The sequence below is a fragment of the Bradysia coprophila genome, chromosome II, assembly GCF_014529535.1.
Source record: "Bradysia coprophila strain Holo2 chromosome II, BU_Bcop_v1, whole genome shotgun sequence".
Lineage (NCBI taxonomy): Eukaryota > Metazoa > Arthropoda > Insecta > Diptera > Sciaridae > Bradysia > Bradysia coprophila.
The window spans coordinates 1,350,397-1,377,446 of record NC_050735.1 but is presented as its reverse complement, the minus strand read 5'-3'; the positions used below and the strand labels follow the sequence as shown (position 1 = coordinate 1,377,446).

Below are 27,050 nucleotides of genomic sequence, written 5' to 3'. Positions count from 1 at the left end.
GAATTTATTCAGTCGATGTTAAAATGATAAGATGCATAGAACTTCTTCGCATTTCCATTTCCACATCATACTCCTCCTCCCCTATGTTCTGTAAATTGATATTATTTAAATTTCGAGATTTTTCCGGATCTATTCAGACGTGAAAAATTAACCGGTCAATAAAGTCTTTCGAATTCCGAATTTACAAAATTAATCACAATATTCATATTGATAACGAAAAGTGCTATAATTTGATTTTAAATTAAATAATTTAATCAAATCACATTAAATGTGGCTTTTCCATTCAAAATCCGACTGATAATGACGTGTTTAGTGGATCGAATATAATGACAATGACATGAATACGTATAACCACCGGTACGACCGAAATTGGCGTGCAAATATAATAAAATCTCTATAGCATCCGCTGATGATTTCGTACAATTATATACCGGACTGAATTAATTCATATTTAGAATTTGACTCGTACTTTGTTACATAACCTAATGAATACAATATTGCACAATTACACACAGCTGTGAACGGGACATTCAATTCTGTCTGATTGGACGGTATTGTACGACGATGATTAGGGTATGAATATTATTTGTGAAATCGTAAATTGAAAATCTCTCTAGTCACCAGAAGCTAGTGCACCAGCCGTCTGACGAGTTTAGGATTTCAACACTCCACATCCACACTGGTTGGTGTGAACGATTTTTTTAACAACTTAACTATCTTTTAACAGTATTTTGTGCCGATGTGTGAACTGAAATAGACTCCGACGCAATGAAAGTGTAAAACAGGTATGGTCTATTGTCCGCCCGGAGGACATAAAAATTTGATTTTCGTACTTAAACGCACTCATTTTCATATTATTTTGACATAAAATGAATTCGCCATCTGTTCTAGACTTTCATTGCTCCGACGTACGGGGTTGCAAGAATTGTGTATCCGCTGTATCCAGCATACCGGGAAATTTGTGTTAAAAAGTTTCGGCTACCGGGAAATTGAATGGTAGTAGTTCTACGTTTTTGTCTATCGATAAATCGGATTTGATACCGTGAATGCTACCGATTGATAAATGCTTTTTTATCCACTACAAAAGTAGGGATGGGAAGATGAAACGTGTATTTGGCTACGTCTCGGAGCAACAAATTTCACACGAAAACTAGACTTTTCATTTTTATCCCGAGTTATGTAATGGATTTTACATGCTGGGGCGAGGGGAAACAACAATAAAAAATCGTGTTCCACCGTTAGACCATTCGCCCATTGTTCGCCTATTATTTACTCATTATTTGCATTTACCTTTATTCTGCTGAGCCCTGTCCCTCCATTCGCTAGTGATGTTGTAAGAGTAAAAAACCATCATTCTCCTCTCTTCTAACCAACGCTTCAGTACATTCGAACAAATGCCTAGCTCCCCACATCCATTCATTCCAGATGAACTTTAGACTCTTCCTGTAAAATGAATCAGTTTAGTTACTGGATCGTCGTACGAGCTCAAACTATACAAGCTATGCCTCGATCTCTGGCTCTTTTTGATTTCAACTGTCCTCATTTCGCATAATCGGTAAGACTTTCTCTGCTTTATCTTTCCCAAAATTACACACGTTTTATATCAAGACACAGTGGGAGAGAGAAAGATGAGTTGAGTAGGAAATGTTTACTACTCAACCTTATCATCTCTGTTTGTAGGACGAAAACGAGTAAAATACAAAATGTTCTTCCATTGCTCGTAAACGACATTTCTTTCGTGAAAATTAAAATTTATTTGTAACATTCTGTCATCATAAAAATAAAACGGAACCAAAAGAAAAATGCATCGACGTTGTCGTTTCACTAAGCTGCTTTCTCCCATTGAACTAAATTTACTCATCAATTTCGTTTTTATATACGTTCAGAAATAGGTTCAACGCATAAACACACATGCCTCGACAATAATAATATTCCCATTTCATTCTTTCACGCATTTTGTTTACAACACAATACTCTCTCCGTAAAAAAACCATAGCAACAAACATTCAAAATTCTCTTTCTGTTCCTTATCAATCTTACTTGAACCATTTCGAAACTGAATCAACTAGAATTCGTCGAAAGCACACCAAGTCTCGCATGTATATAATTTCAAGAAATTTCAATATAACACTTACGTCCGACGATCCAACTGAATTTTCCAACAGTTGCATTTGATTTTCCGGCGTGAAAACATGTACACACACAACGTGTTCCGCTGTTCATGTCGCTAAAACATCGTAATCCGTGTTTTTCATAAATAAAAGAAGAAAAAAAGAGAAAAACTTGTGTGTGTTTCACCTCCGATTTAAAATAAAGTAATTGATGATACGGCGGGTGTTTCTTCACTCCATAACAGCATATCGTGTGCATGTTAAATGTGAAAAGACGACGACTTATATGTTAGCGTAGAAACTGTGTGTTGACGTCGGATGGAGTAACTTAATATTATTAAATTTGTGGACATAATTTTCGTTTCGTTTCCCATTTTTCTTCGTTGTTTATATGGTTGATTTTCCGGGACTAAAGTAACGTTGTCGTACAGAAGCAACAATATGCATTGAGGTAAATAACAGAACCAATGTGCAATATAACTGGTCGTTGCATGAGTTCAAATAGAAAAAATTGTGTGGTTTTAATGGCAAAACAAACAAAACAATTTTTTGTAAAAAAAAGAAAAGAAAATTCAATCGTGTGGGTCGGTCGATGAAAATTCTGTTTGACTGTGTAACTGGTAGAATGCTTGCATGTTATTTTGTTTGTGAATAAATCACCTATTTTCCATTCACACACAGAGAGAGAGCGAGAATATTCTCCGGCAGTGAAGTAAAAAAACGAAAAAATTAAATTGAAGAAAAAAAGCAAAAAATTTGTTTATAGTGGAATTAAACAGATTTATTGCGGGCAGTAAATTGTTTGGAAATTGGTGAACATTTAGTAAGAATTCACTTAGCATCAAAACGTGTTTATTAAAATATAATTTCGATGCAAGTTCTCTTTATCCGCAAAAAAATAAATAAATTTTTTTAATAAAACTTTTAAAAAACGATCGGTGTTTTAAGCATTCCGGCCTGGTTGCGGTATATGAACACATGAATCATTCACAATAAAGAAATGAGTAAGTCGTACGGTCTATACTTTTATTCGTTCTTGCTAAAATTTGTAATTTAAAATACTCGGCACGTCTATTCATTAAGATAACACACAAACGTTATACTGATAATGTTCCTACAATTTACCTTTTTACTGTAAACAAATACTATACGGCTTATTTATCTGCATTTTATTCGATATCTCTTCTTTGTGATATGACGAATTCAAACTTGTTTCAACTGAAACTCTTGAAAAAATCTTGAGTATTATACACACACACAATTTATACTTATTCTGTTTCTTAGCATGGAATTTTATCTTTTCATTTGTATATATATGTTTGGATCGGTTGAATATTTAGTCTGACACTAGAATCTGGTGTTTTGGCATTACAATTATTTTTGGTTTTATTTTCATTATTTTGTGGTCGTAAGGAATGTGGCATGGAATTATCTTTTCCGTTTTGTAGTATTGGTTTTTACTGGAAAACGTGAGGTAGAGCGAAACTTCACCTCAATTTTGTGATTAAACTGTCTTACCATCCAATTGGACCAAATGATGAAAATAATTTCATGTATGTTTACTGACCCCGGCTTCGCCGCGGATCGGTTAATTTCACACAAAAAGTACAATTTTCATTATTTGTCCCCCATTGATAAACTTAATGTTCAATTGCCTCCATGTTGTCTTATTAACAGGAACTATTTTTTGTAAAAATAGGAAAAATTTTGAGGAAAAGCGGGAAAATTTAGGAAATATTGGTAAATAAGGAAAAACGTTTCCCCATAGTTCCTGCTGGTTAAGGTAATTTGATATTCAAATTTTGACTAGCCACCTAAATTGCCTTTTATAATCCGGCGTGACACTGCAATCTGTTACTGGCATTGCTTGAACGGTTCCTGAATGTTTGATAGAAATTTCCTACTTCATCAGTTTAAACCCATCAAGAGAGAGAGAGAGAGAGAGAGCTAACCTTCCTATAAGCATATGACATAGTTATTTGTTCAACGAAGGAAAAAAGTTGGAAATTGCATTTCGAGGGTCACCAGAGAAAATACAAATTCCAACTTTTTCCCGAAGTAAACACAACATTTTTCACAACAACGGCTTCCGAAGTTTCAGCGGAGGAAAGAAAGTTACTGTTTTCTCTGCTGTGAATTTTGAAATATTTATTTTCTTATCGCCTGAGAGATTTCCAGCTCGAGCCGGAGGCGAGTGCTGGAATTGAATTCACTAAAAAAGTCTTTTAGCATAAGTTAGGAACAATGTTTTTTCTAAACGCCGTGGAAATAAGCGACGAAGTCGCCATATTCTTAAACTAGTGGGAGTTTTTGTGATATTATCAAACGAGCGAAGCGAGTATAAACTTGTGCCAGTAGACTAATTAAAACTTAAAAAAGTGTTCTTGAGCAAGCACAGATAGGGATGGGAGACGTTCAAAATAATCGATAATATCAATCGAAAGAAATTATCGATAATCGATTAATCATATCGTTATCGATAATTTAATAATTATCAAAATATCGAGCCTAAGCACAGATTTATTAAAATGTTTTCGCGAAATATAGTGACAGACGTTCACTTTAAGGTGACAGACAAAAAATGAGTCTCTTGATGCGATGTACAGTAAAGATATGACTGACCTGTACTTCAACACTTCCTTTATACGTAAAATATTGACTATGACGGCATGACGGGGTTGTATCAGTTCTAATTTTAGTTTCAAATTTGGTACAACATCAACATCACTATTAAAATGAAGTCAATTTGTGCCTGCACAATGTTTTACTGTGAAAATTCGGTAATTTTTTTTAAACGTCTCTCCACCGAACGTGATATTTTACGGTATAAAGATGATGGAAATGAAAATGCATTATGATGTTGTGTTTTTATTAAATTTCATTTTAAACAATTTAAAGCGCACGCGAAACATTCAACGGTGCTTTTAAATATGCAGTTAGAAAAATCATTCCTGACTTATGCTTCCTTCCATTCCAGCAATTTATCAATAAAATTTATTGTTTTTTGGCTTGAGAAAAAGTCATTATTTACAGTGGAACTTATCCTTTTTCTATAAAAGATAGTACTGAAGTTGGAGCAACTACAGTTAATTCATTTAACGAGGGAAATAGAGCATTGAATGCATCACATAGTATCAGAATTATTGTTTCAGTTCAGTGTGGTAGGTGTGGTGCGGCTAGTTTATCGTTGAATGAAATGTAATTTATCATCGGATGATGCCCTTTGTGATAGTTTGCCTTATATAGTCTCATATTATAATCAGAGATCATATTTCTCGCATTCCGCCCATTAGATAAATTTATCCCATAGGAGTCTCGGTGGTGTCCTTTTTGTTTTATAAAAAGTCGTCTAATAATTTGTAGCGACCTACTTGACGAATAGTGCTACAAATCATAAATACTCATAAATGGACTGTACGTGTACTGGAAAATTGGACATCTCCGATCTTAACGAGCTACGCTCGTACTAGAAGAAAAGAGTTTGATTTTTACGAAAATATTTCTTTATTTTGGTTGGATTGAATTCATATTTTGCGGATATCATGCAGGTCTCCTAGCGAGATGAAGGTGGAAATTGACTGAAAAAAATTTCATTTGAATATGGATTGCCGGAATAAATGCTGGAGCCGTTCATCTATTCTTGCCAATTCTTGCAGCATCCTTTTACAATTAGATTACCTTTCATAATCTCAAATACTGAGCATGGTGAGGATATCCTTGAAGCGAATCGAACGTCTGACGATGGTCATAACAGATTTGATGGAATTCACAATTCGGATTGAATCGCTGGTCATAGGTAAAGTCCGTCAGATCTTTGTTCAGCTTAAATGCATGTACCGATCGTGTGCCTGCGAATTGGGCTAGACCAAATTTTAGAAAATAATTAAACACAATGAAACGATTCTCGCCATTCGGTCGTATTACAACATGTGTGCCCGTGTTGTTGTGGTTCTTTGCACAAAATTCGGGAAACGTGGTGGTGACGTTGGTTCCGGGAACGCGAATCGGCATTTTGGAAATTGATTTGTCCGTACAAAAGTCGAACGTTCGCAGAAATTTTGGTCGCTCTGGTTGGGTGATGTCCACCAATATGACAAATCTCATTTGGAATGTCATGATCATGCGCTTACCATCCGGAAAAATTGATACGATTCCAGCACTGGGACGTTTAATATATCCATTTACTTCAGACACGTCATAAACAGCCAAAGGTTCTGGCATGCCCGGCCCGAAAAGGTATAATGTATTGGTGTTAGTGCCACAGGCAAATCCACGGGAAAATTTATCTTTCGGAATGGTTTTCAATTCCATGAATCCGATGCCATGTCCCAGTCCAGTTGTCTTTCCGGGCTGAGTTGGATACTCAAATTTAAATGTTTGCTTGAGACTTCCGTCGGGAAAGAAGTGTCGACAAGTACTTTGAAATACGATTTGCGAAGGATTCGTATTGGTCAAAGTAATGGGAGCAACGTAATCCGCGACCAAAATCGAACCATTATTTAGTCGATCAAAGCCGTGCGGATTAAAGTTTTTTAGTGTCGACACATTCTTTAACATAGACCTAGCCGTGCAAGTGTCTCCATCGATAATTGCCATATCACCTGGACTATCTCCACTTTCATTGCACATCATGCTAACTAGAAACTTAGAATCACCAATCGGATGAAATTCGTCTGTGCACGCACCAGGCGCATTAATGGCACATTTAAAAATCGGACCATCCTTTTTATCACGAGGAATTTTCCACACAAAAATTTCCTTCTGTTTCGATAGAAAGCTAAGCAAACCTCCAGTTATGTAATACTTGCCATTGGACGAGATGCTGGAATGATGTGGTTCATTACTTGCTTGACCAATTCCCCTTGCAGGGTCAGAAACGAGACGGATTACTCGAAGAATGGATCCATAGGTCAAAGACTTTTCGTTAAAATCAATTACAGCAACAAAGTCACTGGCATTCTTTACAGCAGCGTCCTGACCAGTCCAAACATACAATACAGATGGATATGATTGCAAGGCTATGAATGGATGTTTATAATTAATAAGTGATCGCACACCGATACCTTATCTTCATTTCCGGAAAAGCCGCACTAACACCAAAAAATAATTGAAAAATTAACAAACCGGAATTCGTATGACTGGTGGTAGATGGATGCGAATAAATTCCTTTGATTAAGCTGAATGAAATCACCAATCCAATCGCGTGACAATTTAATCCACTTAACATATTGCAAACGGATCTATAAAGAAAAGTCGTTTTAAAGCAATTAAATTTTCGGACGTAAAGGTTATATCCATCGTGTCATAAATTGGCAACGTGAATCATTTACCATAAATCGTGCTGGTTGTTCGTAGTAAATATCACGATGACTATATATACAGCTACAATCGAAAGTTATATCACGCGCACAAATGCAGAAAACTGATTTTGTTGGGGTTGTAATGAGAATTGCTCAGAATTATTAGCTTATCTAGCGGGTTCCCATCTAATCAAAATAGATCTTCAGTCGTTTAAACTATTTACATGCCACATGCGTCGAAAACCGAACTTTTCATGTTTTAAGCACTTCTTTCGACGCCTTCAGCATGTAAAATCCATTACATAACTCGGGGTAAAAATGAAAAGTCTCGTTTTCGTGTGTTCATTGACCTCGGCTTCGCCTCGGATCAACAAAATTCACACAAAAACTCTACTTTTCATCCCTAGTCATGTAATAGTATATTACTTCCGAGGTTCCAAGTTGTGTATTTGATAAGTGGGCTGTATTCCCCACTTGTCAAATAACAACTTGGAACCTCGTAAATACAATGCTTTACGTGATAAGGCAATGTAAATGAAAATGAAACATGCCGTAACACGTAAAATACTATCACATGCTTATGCACGGTAAAGTGCACTTTACATCACTGTTTGTGACAGGGAAAATGCACTTGCCGTCCACAAACATGTAAAATGTGTTACGTCACTGCTTGTAAATGTTTGTTAATATTTAAATATTTAATATCACGTAACATACTAAAATTAGAATGCTTTGAAATACGTCGGGTTGTCAGCAGCCAGTAGAAAAAGTCTATTGAAATTAGCTAAGCCGTCGTAATTTCGGTCATAATTCTTCTGATTGTCGAATGACTCAAGTCTAAGGTGGCTGTATTTTAAACTCCTGGAACGACTGAAATAGTGGCAGTGTAATATCAGTAACTCTGCCTTTATACACACTCTATGGAGAAACAGTGGCTGAGTTAATATTTTCACTTAACATCGCAAAACACGCAAATGGACCTTTGCATATAGCGAGCGACCAAGTAGCAAGTGGTTTATTATGAACCAGGGAATGATTCTTCTTTACATGTGTTTTCTGTAGGACCTCAAGTTTCGACAGAATGGTCTTTAGCACGAATTTTCAGATTTTTTCCAAACTTTTATGAAGGCCAACCTAAGTGCCGGACTGGCTACCAAAAGGCACTTCGGAAAAGGCTCGTAAAACTCAAAGAAGGCCTTTTTCATATAAAAATGCAAAATGTCCTTAGGGAATCGTCCAAACTCACATTTGTGAGTCCTCACTGGACTACGAGACAGAAATATTTCAACTATTTCTAGTTGTTGCCTGGTTCAAACTCGTACATACATCATTATACTACAGAAGTTGTTGTTTGAAACTTAGACGATATATATGCGGGGTATCACTGTTTTCCCATACAGTGTATGTTGTTTGTACAGAGTCTGTATACCTGCCACCATTCGTTTTTTTTTTGTCATAGACGGTAAACGTATATTTTATTGAATCTGTTACTTCACTTGATCTAATTAGTTTATTTTGACGAGTGGTAAATCTTTTACTTCAATGGATTCAACATTAATTTTGCTATTTATGAGAATACATTACACGGAGTTCATCAGGAATTTTGTCACTGCTGTTGATAACAGATGTTGTAGCTGTCCAAGTCCATACACTGTTCATACACTGTTCAAATATTTGTTTTTAAACTGACTAAAATTGAGAATTCAATATTTTAATTTAATTGGAAATTCATAATTGTCTACGAAACCTGAATTGTAAATTAATAGATTTTCGAATGACTCGAAGATTGTTAATTCCAGATCATTCGTTAAAAATCAATTTAACTGTTATCGTTAGCGTATTCCCCGAATTCAAAACTACCTTGTTTTACATGGACAGTTTGTTCGTCAAATAAAAAACCGAATTTTCTCACCAATGCCAATTCATCACTTTTGCACATAATCTTCATTTGACCAGTTTTTCATCATTAAACAGAAAAGTTTCGAAAAGGTATATTCCCCCATGTCCACTAGCACATCACAACAGAACATGTTTTCCGAAATTTATTTGTCAAACTCCACTAAACTAGGTCCCACCTTTTGGGCGGGTCAGGTCCCTTGACTGACAATTTTTTCAATATATTTTTGACCAATTTCATTGTTGAACTTCCGAAGCATCACTGATAAAAATGCCTACATTTAATATATCGATTACTCTAAACATGACAACGAAATTTGACAGAAAAAGTTCTTCAAATAAACCTTCGAAGACCGAATGATCTTTGAGTTCTGATTTTTCTTATAAATTTGCAGAAAGATTTTCAATCAACCACACAAATCGTAAATAAAATGCGACTCGTGTGATTTACGGCCCTCGCTTCGCTCTGGCCGCAAACTTCCCACTCGTATGAGCTATCTATTATTCTGTTTGATTGCCATTTTGTCGAATTTAATCAGAGTAGATGCGAAGTTTTACAAATGTGGAACGATGAGACAACTCTTTCACTTTGGTAAAAATTTAAAAAAAAAACGATAGATGTTCTTCTCTTACAGTTTTGTACAAAAAGGAAGTCCCCCGGTATTTTACAAAACCGTCACTCGTGAATAAAATGTGGATGGTAATAAACGACCGATAAATTAATTTTTTTTTTCGTTTCTTCACTTTTGTCGATTCAGAAAACGACAAAAGTGAGCGATTGACAAAACGTCTTTAAGTTACATTTCGTAGAAGGATGAATTTCCCTAGGAACGAACAAAACGTCTTTAAGTTACATTTTGTAAAAGGATGAATTCCCTTGGAACGAACAAAACGCCTTCTCGTTACATTTTGTAAAAGGATGAATTCGCTAGGAAATCGACAAAGAGTGAAGCAAAGACAATTTTTTTTACTTTTTACTGATTTCTTGAAGAGGTGCCAGCGACATGTACCACATTTCTATCGGTATTTTATTATTTTTTATCGGTAAAATTGAATTTTTCTATTGGTCGAATATAATATCCCATAAAATTATTACGACTCGTGAGAATTACGGCCCTCGCTTCGCTCTGGCCGCAATCATAGTATAGTGTGCTCATGAAATTTTTGCCGTAAGACCTTGAGTAAAAAAACATCTTTCTTTGGTAGTAGACGCATTAAATTTGTTAGTCAACTATCAAGTTGTTAATCAACTATCAAATTTGATAGTCAACTATCAAGTTGATAGTCAACTATCAAATTTGATAGTTGACTATCAAATCTGATAGTCAACTATCAAATTTGATAGTCAACTATCAAGTTGTTAGTCAACTATCAAATTTGATAGTCAACTATCAAGTTGTTAGTCAACTATCAAATTTGATAGTCAACTATCAAGTTGATAGTCAACTATCAAATTTGATAGTCAACTATCAAGTTGATAGTCAACTATCAAATTTGATAGTCAACTATCAAGTTGATAGTCAACTATCAAATTTGATAGTCAACTATCAAGTTGATAGTCAACTATCAAATTTGATAGTCAACTATCAAGTTGATAGTCAACTATCAAATTTGATAGTTGACTATCAAATTTGATAGTCAACTATCAAGTTGATAGTCAACTATCAAGTTGATAGTCAACTATCAAATTTGATAGTTGACTATCAACTTGATAGTTGACTATCAACTTGATAGTTGACTATCAACTTGATAGTTGACTATCAACTTGATAGTTGACTATCAACTTGATAGTTGACTATCAACTTGATAGTTGACTATCAACTTGATAGTTGACTATCAACTTGATAGTTGACTATCAACTTGATAGTTGACTATCAACTTGATAGTTGACTATCAACTTGATAGTTGACTATCAACTTGATAGTTGACTATCAACTTGATAGTTGACTATCAACTTGATAGTTGACTATCAACTTGATAGTTGACTATCAACTTGATAGTTGACTATCAACTTGATAGTTGACTATCAACTTGATAGTTGACTATCAACTTGATAGTTGACTATCAAATTTGATAATTGACTATCAAATTTGATAATTGGCTAGCAGGAGATGTTTACCGGTTCAAAGCTGGACATCGACTGATGGAATTGTTCTTTCCACTTATTAAATAAACTCTATCGAGAACATACTTATACGATTTACACACACTACGCAACCAAATCAAATTTCATCAAAGTAATCTTTTTCGATTGAGGCTATAATCAACAGTGTAAAATCCTGTTTTTCCTGGATAGCTTCCAGATCCTTCGTCCCACATTGCCCATCTTCGAACTTAGCCTCGAGATTTTAATTCCACATATTTAAAAAAAAGATTCATCCAAATTGCTTGAGAATTACTCAAGTTATCGTGCCTTCAACGATTTTTTGTCACCCACATTTAACGTTTTTCATACCATTTCATACATTTTCAATCATAGTGAACTTTTTTGTCACCCACATATTTCGGTATTTTCTGGTGTAAGACCCTGACTTTCAGTCAAGGGAACTAAGCCAAATTTACCACTTTTTTATTCGTTTCCATCCATTTTACGACATCATGATAATAATTTACATCGTTCACATGGATGCAATAGAATCTATGTGTCGGTTTTTTTCGTAACTCAAAAAGTATTTTCCGTTCATGGTGTCATTTTAAATCCGCAAAGACGAAATAAATAACCCCCCCCCCCCCCAATATATATGTGGAAGCACGTGAATGTAACAATTGCCAAGAGTTATACAGTTTGGATGACAGTTTACTTAAAGTGCGGTCATTAATCATAGCGTCTTTGTCGTCCGAAAAAGGCATTTATACTCTACACTGAGTTTCTAATAAAAAGTTGTCTTTCGCCAATTGAAAAGATTCACTTTGATGAGGCAAAAACGTTTGAATTCATACTCACACTACACACAGTTGGTGATGTTTTATTCACAATGCAAGCCAAACGTTTTCGATATACTAATGAGCGATCGATGCGAGCGCTACCATTTATATAACAATGTATAATTTAAACAATTAAACAGAACTGACTGGTTGTTCGAGTGAATCTAGAAATAAAACCTTAGCATTGCAAGTTTCGTATCGTGTCTTTGGAATAGATTCGGAGAGAGCAACTGAGCAACACTCAGTTAAAATGAATATAGAAATTTTCTGTTAATCTGTCTGGATCTACTAATTCTACTACACTTATTTCTGAACACACTTTAAGACTGCCACACTTCGAAATACATCCTCCGTTTATAGATATATGAAAGGGACGCAGTTATTATTTATATTTATTCAGATGGTATAGATTGAAACAACAGGCATTGCGTCAACAAATAAAAATAGATTGAAACAACAGGCATTGCGTCAACAAATAAAAGGTCAATGGAAGTAGACCATGCCAGGTTTCATCGAAACCGTTTTGATCACATAGAAAAATGCAAATTATACCTCCGAGGAGGAAATCTTGCAGTAAATTGCACTTAACGCTGCACAGCAAACGTCATGACTAAATGAATTCAGTCGTTGGTTGTAATGAATCTGAATCACATTTACGGTATACATCAGTAGCACCACCGCTATGTTAGCGAGATTCAGACTGAAGTTATACCTTCGGATTCTATAATTTGCGTTGGTCAGTTTGCATCTCTTGACTTGAGATTCCCACATGACAAGTCACATAAAGTAGCATTTTCGTATGAATTTTGTAATGCTCGTTACGGGTCGAGATCAGTCTGACCGGAAAGCAAACCTGACTCCGACACGAACCTGAAATTTAACTTGACCTGAACGAAAATGTCGATTTTGGGTTCAACTCGAAACTGAATTTTGTTCGCCCCGAATCTTACCCGAACCTGAACTTTCACGTTAAGATTGGACCCGAACCACACCTGAATCGGAAATTTTCAGGATGGATTAGGTCGGACTCTGCTAACCCGATTTTTTTTAAATTTATGATTTGCGGTGTAAGACTTTCGGGTTACCCGAACACGACCTGATCCATTCTGTATATTTCAGGCTAGGTTCGAGTGGAACCCGAAATCTAAAATTACAGGTTCAGATCAAGTATACAATGGGTAGGGCCTGAAATTTTCGTTTAGATTCGGGTTGGAATCCGGTTCGGATCAACTCGAACCCAAACCGAGTCTGAATTTCCGAGACGACACTGAGGTCATTTAACACACGCAAACGAGACTTTTCATTTTTATCTTGACATGAGATATGAAAATTACGGTTTTCATGTAATAGTAGATTACAGCAGAGCCTATGTAAATGAGTAATTAATACATGTGTGCGATGTTTGTGGCGTGTGAGCCGAAGGCGAACCGCCTAATTTCGCACACATTCACATAGGCTCTTCTGTACTGTTCTTTAATGTGTAGGCATCCTGTGCGTTGTATTTACATTGTCTAAGATGAAAACTACGAAACAATTTTGCATAAAAGCAGCATTTCGGATCTTTCCACTTCTAAACATTTTGCACTAAAATTTCATTTTCATTTAGTAGGCATCGGTCGTGCCTGATGCCATTTCGGCGATACTTATTTGACTTCTTTATTGTTGTCATTCTCAGTTTCAGTGAAATTTTTTTGATTTTGTTGTTTAAAATTGTAAATTCAGTGGCGATTTTAGTGTTTTCTTAACGGTATCGATGGCACGTGTACCAAAAAATAGTTTTGCCTGTGTAAATTCTAATTTATATCGTGGTTTGTGAGAAGCAAACAAAATCATCGAAAAATTTCCGGCCAGTGCATGTAAATGATCGCGCATAGCTTGTAAATCATCGAAAAGTCTAACATGTAAGTTTCATTTACATTCTCATCGCAGACAATATAAATACAACGTACAGGATGCCTACACATTAAACAAATTGAACGCAGGTGTATACCACCATAGGAGTCGCATTGACCTTGAAAAATACAATTCTTTTCAAAAAATGTATATTGTTTTACGTAAAGCCGTTTGTCAATTGCTTTGGTACACTGTTAAATAGTGAGTGAACAAACAGAGAAAAACAGTAAATGAAACGCTCCGATTAACTACAAAGTCCGTATCTTGAATTTCACTGACAGCAATAAAAGAAGTTATAGCCAATTGACATAAACCACGGTCAAAAATAGTTACCACAACAATTTCGGAATAAAATGTTAAATACACTAATCCGCTTCACAGAGTCAAATGTATTCCACATGTCTAAATCGGAGATTAAGTCTTATCCTATAAATTCTTATTTAACCTATGACCGTAGCAACATATCAAGTAATGCCTTGCATTCAACGATGCGTGTGTTATCCATATTCACACACATATTCGAATATGTATAGAATTTTCAATCCCAGACATCTCTTTCAAATTATAGATACGTAACAAGTTAAATACATATATGAGCGAAGCCATATGAATGAAAAAGAAAACGTCTTTCGATTTTGATAAGAAAATAAATATTTTAACAGCAAAAGTAAATTGAACGATTTGTGAACGTTTTATTACCATCACACACAAAACTGTTGACAAATAACGAATCATTTAAAATTAAAATGTAAGTTCAGCATTCACGATAAGTGATAAAATCTAGCTATTTTACGATGGTCATTCCGTTATAACTTTTCACTCCATAATTAATTTAGCTCTGTTTTAGAGAAGTTAATGGATTAGTTTTAGAGCTGTATACGATATCTGTGTATGATTCTGTTATGGGTATCATCGCCTTTATCATTCCAGTTAATTAATTCGAAATAGGTTAAGCGTACGCAGTACGTACGTAAGTAGAAACTTTCCATAAAAATATTGCTAACCCGGTCGAAATTCGGTCGAGGTTACATTGTCTACTATTTGTGATCTTCATGTGATATTTAACGACGACAGAAATAAGCTATGAGAATCATGGTTACTATAAAACTGTGAAACGGTATATCTCGGGTTGAGGAGAAGGAGGCTTACCCTCGATATACTAAGTCGGGAACGAGTTTATTACACCGAAATCTGAGGTATAATATTTTATCTCGTTTCCTAATTCATCTAGCATACAGTTAGTTACAAAATATAAGGATAAAACGTTGAAAAGATGTATGAATTTCCGAGGCAATACGTAGGTCAATAAGTACAAGCAAACGTGACGAATTTATGTACACAACTTGACATGCTATATGCGTCAAAACCGTACTTTTCAGGTTCCAAGTACTACTTTCGACGCCCTTTACAGTCTCGTTTTAGTGAAAAATGGATAGAACGGTGATTGTTGCCGATCTGTTGGGCAAGGGACACATTCACCCGAATAAATCCATTTTCCATCATTTGAATTTGAATATTAAATGAACGAATGAACGAAAAATGAACCGAAACATAAATTTCAACGCTTCCTTCTATTAAGTACAGCTTCCACTTAAAAAGAGCACTCCGTTTATTCTCCGGTTACATGACAGTTGTAAAATAGAACAAAGGAACTGTCACGTAAACGAAGTAAAAAATTGAAATAAATTCAATTTCCACTCCGTTTGCGTGACAGTTCTTTGGTTCTATTTTACAACTTTCATGTAGACGGAGGCTAAACGGAGTGCTCTTTTTAAGTGGAAACTATACTTTAAGAGAATGGGGCGATTCAAACGCTTAATCGTGGTTGTAGGTAAACAAGTATTCAAAGATATGAAATAAATTGCAGTCATCTGATATTGACACCAAAGGCAAAAATAAACAATGCACTTAGGCAAATGTTTTCTTATAAAGTTAAATAAATGTATAGTGAAACTAAAGAAGTACAAGATTTGGTATCTATGTAGGATCAGGTTAGGCCGTAGCTAAATGAAATATCAGAATTTGCAACGCAAATGAACTCAATTTAATTTAAAACTTTCTTCATCTACGGTCCGGTCCGCCTGAAACTGATTAATAATTCTCGTCTGTCTATGCAACTCTTCATCATTACAAAAAGGTATTGAATGGATAATTGCCATGTACCCGTTACTGATTGTTGTAGGACATTTATATGAAAAATTAATGAAGAATTTTCCGAGCAAGACCTATCTCGATTAATGGCCAAAGTTTCTCACTTGTCAGGGTACATTACTGTACCTTTAAAGAAAAATTATCTTTCCATTGCACTTTAGTGACGAAAGTACAACTAGAGGTGTGCGCCGATCTTAAAATAGTCGGCGGCGGTGCGCCGACTGGTAAGGAATCGGCGGCGGCGCGCCGGGAAAAATTTATAGTCGGCGGCGGTGCGCCGATCGGCGCGCCGATAAATTTACAAAAAATCTAAATTTTCGAAAATAATTCAAAAACACTGAATTCTTACTGTCTTGCGATCTGAAGTATCAACCACTTATACAAGGGGCATCAACTGAGACGTATCTCACCTTTTATATTTTGAATGTACAATCACAGACCTGTTATTTTAAAAACATCTAATTTAATGAATCCAAGAATGATTAGTGAGTTTGCGTAAATGACATATAAGTTAACTTATAAGTTGGAAATTTTAAGTCACATCTTCATACTAGATGTTCTGCAGGTTTCTTATTTCCAACTATAATGTATGTCATTCACGCAAACTCACTACTATTATCTTTCGATTTATGCAATACCCGTTCCTGTTGCCTTAAGTCAACGCACTTCTGTTATCTGATGCTACGATGGGTTTATTCGAAGCAGCTTTTCACTGAAATGTCCTTTCCCATCAGTAGATGGCAAAACGTTTTCATGCAAACTTTAAAATACCAGTTCAAGTCAAACGTTTGCTGCTGTCTTGTGAAGGGTGTTCTTAGAGCAACTGACGATGGCCAGACCACGCTGGCCTGGGACCGCTATTAACACCTGAGGTCGAAACAGCGATTTTTCTCTTGAATCACTTAACGTGAAATTTGGAGGGAAGAGCTGAAGTAGCTCTGTTTGTTTTTATTGTTTACTCTCGTTTTTTCTTATTTACTCTCATTTTTCTGTTGTAATCAGGCTGTAGGGAACGAGGAGCGAGAAGTGTGTTGCTTTAGTCCATCTTCGATGTAGGAGTGAGATCGTAGTAGAAGGTTTTCGCAAATAAGAGATTTAGATAAACTTAAATTTATAAGTAATAAGCGTAATAAGTGTATAGACTACGCCAAAATGATTTTTTCCCAAATTTTTTACATAAAGCAGCTAAAAATTGAAAATAAAGATATCCGTGTCTCGTCTTTTGACGAAAAAACTTGAAACCGGAAAGATTTTCTACTTTATAAATTCCTGAAACATGTGATTTGCGCCATTTTCCACCCAAATTCCACATAAGGTCTTAAGTTTGCCACTTTACAATTACAGTAGTATCACACAGTTTTGACTGATTCACTGAATTTTGTTCTCTTTCTTCTTCCTCTTATCTGCATCAACAGACAATAAGAGAAACGTCGTCTGCCGTCTGCCACGCTTCATTCCATTGCACAGAAAATTGAGTAACGTACCCAAGGGTTCACGTTAAGTGAGGATACAGAAAATACAAATGCTGTTTCGACCTCGGGTATCGATGGTGATCCTCAGTTGTATCCATCGATACCCTTCCCAAGACAGCGGGAAACTTTTTCTTTGGACTAGTATTTAAAAATTTGCATAAAACACTTGCCATTTACTGATGGAAATAGGATACGTTATAGAAAGCTACTTCGAAGATAACCCTATCGTAGCATCAGAAACAAAATCACCGTCGTACAGTACAGGTAAGAAGAAAAACCCAAAGTTACAACAAAATTTTTTTAACCAAAAACTCATTTCTACGCATATAGAAACCTGACTTATAAATTAAGAGAGATAAACATTTGCTAAAACCTTGTACTCAGGCACACACTTTTGTATAGATTTTTCAATTTTAGTTTATATTGCCGCCCATTAAAATGGCTGAAAGCACTAAACGTATAAAATTTCGGCGTGACGAAAATACAATCGGCGGCGGCGGCGGCGTGAGCTATTATTTTTCGGCGGCGGCGCGCCGAAAATATAGCAAAAAATCGGCGGCGCGCCGGCGTAAAATCGGCGGTGCACACCTCTAAGTACAACTTTCATTAATTTTTTTGAGAAAAACGTTGTGTACAGCTCGGTAAACACATCTGGTGCCTAAAAAAGTATTCATCACTCGACGGCAGAAACTGTTTTTCGCATCTGGTCGTATCGTACTTCGGCATAAATTTCAATCCGTTGCCTTATGCTTGACTGACATCAACGCACTTCAAGCAAAAGTGGTACTCTAAATAGGGTACTGAAACTTGACAGTGCTCCATACAAAATTTTACACTGTAAAAAGAGTGTGGATAACATTTCATACAAAAAGTACTTTATTTGACAGCTGTCATAAATAGCACTTTTGCTTGAAGTGCGTTGCTGACATAAATGTGGGTTGTTATGAGAATTTCGAAAAGCCTCGAATCGCGGTTACAGAAATTAAATTTGTTTTTCCATACTGCAGAAACATTTAAGCGATCTTTTGAAGTAAAATTCGACGGAAATTGTTTTTCTATTTATATACCCTTAAATCGATTGATTTGATCCGTAAACCGAATACAATAGAAAATATTTTAAAAAATTTTCATGTGTATCGACAACGACGTCGCTTACAAATTGCTCAATTTCACCAAGAACTCTTAACGTAATTTTGTTTTCGTTTTACACCAGAATATTCTCACATACACGGGCTCTTTAGTACTATACACATACCGAGACACCATAAAAATCCAACAAAACAGCAAAATATAAATCAACTCAGTTAACCCCATATAATGCCAAACCCACAAGCATTTTCAATTTCATTTAAATAGAAATTACAACACATTTACGACATAATTTTCATTTAAATATTCTTTTTTCGAGGAGGAAACACGTATATGCGTTGCTCTAATTTTTTTTTTTTGGTAAGGGGTTGCTAATTAATATTTATTAACAGGCGTCAGCACCATAAAACCATTAAAAGCGATTACGATTAAAATGTCGATTTGCTAGAGGATAATCTCAAACTTCTATGAATCGGGATAAAAACTAAATCCTAAAGATCAGGGTGGTGTCATGACTACCAGAGTGTCTTTAACATCTCAAATGGTAAAAATGCGAATAAAAAGAACTGAAACGTTACCCGGAAGTTCACAGCGTTCATATCTCTGAGTTTAGATTCAAATAACACCAAACATAATGTTATCTCTGCGATGTTACCAACCTCATGTCACGACGTAATATCAATCAGTTTTTTTTTTGCTCTCAACAGAACTACGTCCTTATTGTATACTCTAAAAAGCATTACAAAAGGAATATGCTGTACTTAACTGAACAGTTTCCGTTCTTTTTTCTTGTGCTATTAGAAGTACACACCATCAGCCAAATACAGAAACGAGTGTTAGCAAAGCGTAATTTCAGATTTTTATTGAAATGCCAATGGCCATGATTCCACGCTGTTGGTATGGTTATTATTGGAAGTAAGGGAATACAGAGACTGTTGTTCTATGGCATATTAAAAATGGAACTTTGGGTTATGTATGATGCGGATAATGCCTTTATTTTCTGTACTTAAAAAGCTGCAATTTTATTATTGCACAATATTGTTAACGAAATGGGAAAAATAGCGAAATGTGCAAAAGTTTTGCGATCAAATTAGGATATTTATTCAAATAAACACTTCATTTATGCTTCAGCTGGTGCGGAATGGGAGTTAATGTTATTTAATTTCCTAATAAATTCAAACTGAATTAAAAGTTTGTGAATGTGGAAATTACGAATTAAGTTTGAGTGTAATATGGCACGATTCTTACGTGAAATAATTTTTCAAAAATATAGTCACCGTGCGTAAATTTATGTACAACGTACAAGGTGCAGTGCAGACTCTGTTACCAGACTCTGCAGAGTGCGAGTTTTTTTTACATATTCTACGTAAAGGATATAAAAATCCCTCCTTGTGTAATTAATCTAATTATGCAAATCTTATCCGAATATCTGAATATGAGAAAAATCGGAAGATTAAGTCTCGTCGACGTGGTATCGACTTTTTATGAAAATCGGTACATTGAATCTTGAGACAGAGCCGAGCCGTTAGAGCCGTAAAAATTTTTGTTTTGCAGGCATATACAAAATGTCTAGTCATCTGATATGGACCACCACAAAAATAATAATAAATCGATAAGCTGTGTCTAGTGTTGCCGTATACAACAAAATGTATGATAAAAGTATTGAAGTAATAGATTTTATCTGTTTACACGTTACTAAATTGGGTTGTTTTGCGCAAAAGATGTGTCACAAAACAAAGATTTGTTCATTGAATAGGAACAGCAGCCTCAGTAAATTTTAGTATTCTGACTACCGCCAATGATCTTTCCAACAAATCAATATATTTACGCTACGGCAATCGACAATTTGATTGAAAAATCCTTTGAAAAAAACGCTTACCGACTCCAAGGTCCAAATAGAAAAGAAAGATTTAAACTTTAATCTCTTTTAATGCTACTCTAATAACCTGCATCCCACACCTCAAAAAGAAACACAGAGACAAAAGTTCCGTTCTTAAAAAGTCCAGCTAAGAAAGACGCAAAAAAATAAGAAAATAAAACAAACAAGCAGAGGCTCAACTCCTCTTCCCTCCCAACTACCACTATGTTCAAATCACGGCATGGGTAAGATAAATTTTGTTTCATTTGTGTCTACGTAATACGTTTATCCCAATTATAAGACAGGTAACATGAAAAAAAAACCTAAAATTCGATCAACTTGCACATACAATGTCCTATGGATTGATAGATATGTTGTGTACTAGAGTAACTTACAATATATAAGCAACAATAGTATATTTCAACATACCCCAATACACACAAGATGTGTGTGCACGCGCGGGCGAAGCCCAAGCGAAAACACACATCGAGTGTGTATTGGGGTATTTTGAAAGTTATTTTTCTGTAATAGTGAGAGTGTGTTGGTGCATTCCTTCCCAACCGTTACTTTCCTTCTCGACCGTTTACTTTCCCTACCAACCGATTCATATCATAACTCACCAATACACTCTCACGTATACAGAAAATAATTGTTTCTGTCAGCATTGACCAAAGGATCTGTTACATCCACCGCTTGCCGTTTCTAAGAGGTTAATTTTTCTTCATTTTTCAAGATAAACGGTTGAGTGTAGCGCTCGGAACAGGTCAGGTTTGATGTGACCTGAACCTGATTGCACCTGAATAAACTTGAGCTTAAAATTTTATTTCAGGTAACTTCAGGACAGTTCAGGCTAACCTGAAATTTTCAGGTGGATATGAACCTGATGACTGAGTAAGAAAACCTTGAGTTCGATTAGGTGAAGATCAGGTTCAGGTCAAGTCTGTTCTCCAAACACAATATGTACTTGCCAGTTCTAACTTGTCTCTGTCGAAAGAAAAATATGGCAAAACTAACTGCATAAGGTGGAAATTAATATTCTCGTAAATTGTTTTTTTTTCTTCGATTTATTATTACACAACATCACATTGTAATCGGAGTTCATATTACATGAGCTGCTATGGAACAAGGTTAATCCAATTTTCTTCTAATAATTACCTTTAACAAATCGTTGTATCTCTCGTTAGATAGTATAATAATTCATTATTTCAATGAATTATTCATACTGTCACCGATTTGATTTATTGGTGATAGGAACCCTTGTACAAACTCATTGAACAACGCTACTGTATAATACCGGCTTAATGGATTTATACTAAACATATATAGCTGAAAATCTCCTCTCTCTTCAGTTATGCTTTTCACAATTAATTTCCTTGGAAATGAAATAATAAAACGAGAAATATGAAAATTTGTCAAACTTTCAACGAGACATTATACTACCAAAAATTGATGATTCGAAAAGCAGTTAAAATCTGAAGACCAATAAAACTACGCTGATTTGTTTGAGTTGAGAATCTTTCATAACACACTCAATATGCACATCCCAGACGTATCGAACGCGACATTACATTATTGAATGAGTTACAATATTATTTTTTTGATGAAGAAAAAACCCGCACATGACATGACACTCGTTCCACCCAGCAGAACGTACGTACGCTGTGTGTATAGTAATATTTATTTATTTCGTAAAGTTCAAACAACTAGAACTTTTATACATTTTGCTTTGCATGGATGTGGTATAAAAAATCAATTGGTTTGTTTTGTTAAAAAAAAAAAAAAGAACTCCCCCTGTGGTGATCCCATTGAAGGTTTTGTAGAACTAAAAGATTTTGCTATCACTGCACGTTAAGCTTCCACAACAAAAAAAATATAAGAGAAAACAACTCGGTGTATTACATGCACTCTACTACTCTTTTCTTTTTTCTTGCCACATAAAATTGCGTGAATGTGCGCTTACGTTATTTACCCGTCGAACGGTTGTAACGTAGAGAATTTGATTTTTCACGTTCAGGTGCTTCATTCCTTCCATTACAATGGTGCATTTTATTGGTCATTATCATAATGCTTTGTACTATCACTGCTTTCGCAGGATCATTTTTTTGTTTAAATCGTGTCTGTGTTGAATGACTCATGTTTAAATGACCGCTAAATTCGAAACGGCTAGGATATAATGTGGTCATTTTCTGAAAGACGGTAAAAAAGCATGGCAGAAATGGCCTATGTCTCCGAAAATCTATTTCGTTTTTCAATTTCATGGAGTACTTTGCTCTAAAGGTGATATGGTAGACAATGGCATTTTTCTAAAGAATTTTCACTTTTCGCAGCATTAAATATGAGTCGATCCACTCACATTATAAAAGGAAAATTCCGTGAAAAATATTTTCCCTAATAGTTCTATGATAAAATGAACATTTTTCCCATCAATTCTATTTTCGTTGCGAACCGAAATGATTTATATTCGACAGAAAGATTATTATGTAGAATATAATTCTTTGGTTTTTGTCAGGGCCGGATTTGCTACCAAAAGGCGCTCGTGTGAAATGTACAGCTATCACAAAAAAGATAAATTTACGCTGCAATTGCGCTACAGAGTAAAGTACCGTAAGAAAAATTTAAAACAAAAGATTTTCCGAAGCCGCATCTGAGCTTTTCACACAAAGCCGATCGTCGTTGAATTTATCTTTTTTGTGATATCTGTAGGAGTAGGTGCTTAAAGTGAAGAAAAAGCGCTAAAAAGCTCTATCGAAAGGCGACAAAATAAAATTACTAAAGGCGCTATAGTAATTTTTCAAGTCGTTTCATATGACCAGGGCGGACCTGGGCAATATAGGACTTATATTTACAGACGAAATCGAAATTTGAACCGAATATAGGTGAATGTTTGTGTAAAAAGTAAAATAAAACTTCGATGATGTGCAGAGCATCACTCTCTCCATTCTGTACCGGATGTACCTAAGTGCATCAAATATTACAGTTATAAGCATTTACGTGTTCCGACAACTATTAACTAAACTAAAATATTTTCTTTTTCTAGGATAATTCAGCCAACCCGCTTCGTTAATTTTCAACCATGCACATATGTATCGACTATCGACAATCGACACTCAGATGCAGAACTAAAATTATGTTCGATGCTTTTTATAGATGTGACAAAAATTTACTCCTATGCGTCAATAGTTCGAAATGTAAAACATAATTCAAACATAAACATTACCGGCTGAATCGATACAAAATAATGGAGTTGTTGACATTTGCACGTGATTCACATCTAATCGATGGCAATTCGACACATTCAGCCCAATTAACAGGTGAGAATTATGAAGGAAAGGGGAAATTATATTTTGATTGAACCATTATTATACCGAATTTCTATCTATTGCTTTTGAGTAATTGAGTGTTTCACGAGCTGTGAACAGTTTAATTGACTCAATCAGTACATATATCATAGCACAAACAATATAATCACAGAGGGTGAGAATTGTCGGAGGGATTCATCACTAGATCTTTGTACAATTGTATTACGTTTCTGTTCTGGTACATTTCGTAATAAAGTTACTAAGAAGGGCATCGCTCTATTTTTTTGCGGACCAACCTCATTGCTCTGACATTTCATACGTTTTTTTTACCAATGTGAAGTTGTTTTAGCAGAAAATGGATCGCAAAAAATGAAGTATTGAAAAAATATCGCCCAAAGATGTGACGCAAGTCCTGTTATCCACTTACGAAAGAACTGATATCGGTGGAGTGACGCTTACAGCTTCGACTCGCAAAAAGAAAAGCAAAAATTGTACCGAAAAAATTCTAGAAAAATAATTATCAACAAAATTTTGCGTCACAAAGTGGCAGATTATTCGGCTTTTTCCGGTTTTCCTTTGTTTCAGGACGAATTTTTCAACAGTACTTTCCTCGACATCTGCCACTTGTGACGCAAAATTTTTTTGATAATTTTTTTTCTAGAATTTTTTCGGTACAATTTTTGCTTTTCGTTTTGCGAGTCGAAGCTGTGAGCGTCACTCCACCGATATCAGTTCTTTCGTAAGTGGATAACAGGACTTGCGTCACATCTCCACTGTAAGTGGTTTTGGGCGATATTTTTTCAATACTTCATTTTTTGCGATCCATTTTCTGCTAAAACAACTTCACATTGGTAAAAAAACGTAATTCTTTCGTAAGTGAATAACAGGACTTGCGCCACATCTCCACTGTAAGTGGTTTTGGGCGATATCAGTTCTTTTATAAGAAGATTTTTTGAGAATTTGGTACAACGCAATAAAATCAGCGAATTAAAAAAAAAACTGAAACACATGTCGACTAAAATCCAAAACTATAACTTTACCTTTAAACCGAACTTTATAACTGGCAAGATATAGATCACATAGCTTACGGTTAAAATGCTCATAGCTTCCAAATAAGCGACTTTTTAGTAAAACCCTGAAACACGTGTCAACTAGAATACAAAACTCTATAAATTTGTCTTTTACACGAGGTTTCCATCTGCTGTATTTTCGGAGTTATGGCTGACATAGCTCGCACTTAAAACGCTCATAGCTTCAAAATAAGCGACTTTTTAGGGAAACCATGAAACACGCATCGACTACAATCTAAAACTCTATAACTTTGTCTTTTGAACGAGGTTTCCATTTGCTGTATTTTCCGAGTTATGGCTGACATAGCTCGCACTTAAAACGCTCATAGCTTCCAAATGGACGACTTTTTAGGAAAACCATGAAACACGCGTCGACTGAAATCTGAAACTCTATAAATTTGTTTTTTAAACGAACTTTCTATCAGCCATATTTTCTGAGTTATGGGTCCTATAGCTCAATAGCTTAACACGCTCATAGCTCCGAAACTATAAGCTTTTATAAAAATTCCTTCAAATTAGTTCCTTAGAATTACGTCCTTAACATACCCTAAAATTCACCAATTCAGCCAAATTCACTAGTAAATTCAAAAGTTTCGTTGTAACAGGTTGGTAAAATTCATCAATTTCAAAATGTATGAAAATCCATTTCTTCATACAAATTTACAACTTTTGAAATTTAATATCTCGGCCAAATCTTAGCCTTATGAGGCGTGTGATAGCTCGTTGAACTCGTATGGACCCCCAGATTACGAATAAAATACTTTGGGGTAGTAGGATCAGAGGGGAAAAAGTCAAAAAGTTCGTGTATAAAATGTTCCTCAGTCCAGCGGAAAATTTTTTTGTCAAATTTTTCAGTGTGAACGGACTTGCGTCACGGCCCTTCACTGACGTAGGGCCATGATTTTGGCACCTCTACAGGCCAACCTAGATTTTTTAGAACAAGGGGAAAATTTCTCGCAGCAGCCAACTTTTCATTTTGAATTTTTTAGCACATCTACGAGCTAAATTGACACCGTGAATCCTCTGAAATTAGAACTCCATCCCGTTTTCGTTTGTGTGACAGCTGTCGAGTAAGTTAAGTTGACAGTTCTCTCTCAAATAAACAGAATGGGTGTGATACTAGCTTAAACAAAATAAATGTTGTGTCGTTCAAATTCACGCTGTTCTCATATCAGAGTGCGTTGAAATTTATTGTTCAGCCACTGATTCAAAATATCAATTCTGAAACGCACTTACGTAATTACTAACCAAGGTAAAATAAATGCCAGTGCAATAAACAGATGTAGTTCACCCTTTTCATTATTTGATATATTTCTCTGACCGCAAAGTTGCAGTGGAAATGGCACACATTTCAAACTCCTTCTACGGTGCTTCAAATAGAGATAAAATGGAAAAATAAAATTTTTGTTGTTACGATGCTTTTAAAACAAAATTTTAAAATAACTTTCCAAATGGAGACGTGATATTATCTAATGCAAATATAGCTTATTTATATGCTGTCGAATAAAATCCGCGATAAAATTCCACAAAAAAGCTTATTTCGCAATTTTTTATCATCTGTAATTTGTGCGCGCTTTATGGCTTATCATGACGGGTGCTTGTTGGCTGAATATCTAAAAAATGCTAATGTCATGAGACGACATCATAACAACATTTTTGTTTCTCTTCATACCCATTTTTTTGGTGTAAACATTTCATTGATCGGTTGCAATGTAATTTCGATCTCAGTTCGAAGAGCTTAAAGCTCAGCATATATTTCATAATTAGACAAAAGCTGACGTCGGATGCAGATGTGAATAGTAATTGACATATTTTATGGAGCACTAACTTTTAACCATATCACCCTTCCTTCCTTACATCACCATTTACTCATTCTCTCGACAAAATGAAAATTAAATTTTCGAAGAACCTGAAAGCGTTTTGGTGACTGAAAATATTCACTCTTTGATATGCATGCATTTACAAAATGGCATTCATATGCACATC

At 35.3% G+C, this 27,050-nt stretch overlaps 2 protein-coding genes across 5 annotated transcripts in view; one reads left to right on the top strand and one right to left on the bottom strand.

Moving 5' to 3' along the window:
* The first annotated feature begins 2,090 nt into the window (after positions 1-2,090).
* The window catches only part of LOC119069233 (G-protein coupled receptor moody), a 71,515-nt gene continuing 46,555 nt past the window's right edge, over positions 2,091-27,050 (top strand). For 2 of the 3 annotated variants that reach the window (XM_037173442.1, XM_037173314.1), the window contains exons 1-2: positions 2,091-3,115; positions 23,733-24,006. In XM_037173442.1, the coding sequence (XP_037029337.1) occupies positions 23,934-24,006 (73 nt within the window). In that variant the 5' untranslated portion in view covers positions 2,091-3,115; positions 23,733-23,933. The remainder of the gene's footprint in view (positions 3,116-23,732; positions 24,007-27,050) is intronic. The other variant, XM_037173382.1, reaches the window with a different exon arrangement.
* LOC119070731 lies at positions 5,609-12,536 on the bottom strand. Of its 2 annotated transcripts, XM_037175299.1 has the most exons (4): positions 12,252-12,536; positions 7,236-7,351; positions 5,790-7,129; positions 5,614-5,689 (listed from the first exon to the last, which is right to left on the bottom strand). In XM_037175299.1, exons 2-3 carry the CDS (start codon positions 7,336-7,338, stop codon positions 5,793-5,795), a joined length of 1,440 nt encoding a protein of 479 aa, XP_037031194.1. In that variant the 5' UTR covers positions 7,339-7,351; positions 12,252-12,536; the 3' UTR covers positions 5,614-5,689; positions 5,790-5,792. The 2 variants fall into 2 exon arrangements, with proteins under 2 accessions (XP_037031124.1, XP_037031194.1); XM_037175229.1 differs by having other exon boundaries at positions 5,609-7,129.

Excerpts from the sequence above, each read along its gene's own strand:
- LOC119070731 (XM_037175229.1), bottom strand. The coding sequence starts at position 7,338 with ATGTTAAGTGGATTAAATTGTCACGCGATTGGATTGGTGATTTCATTC. Across the intron at positions 7,130-7,235 it reads CACCAGTCATACGAATTCCG|CCTTGCAATCATATCCATCT; the intron begins GTTTGTTAATTT and ends ATCCATTCATAG.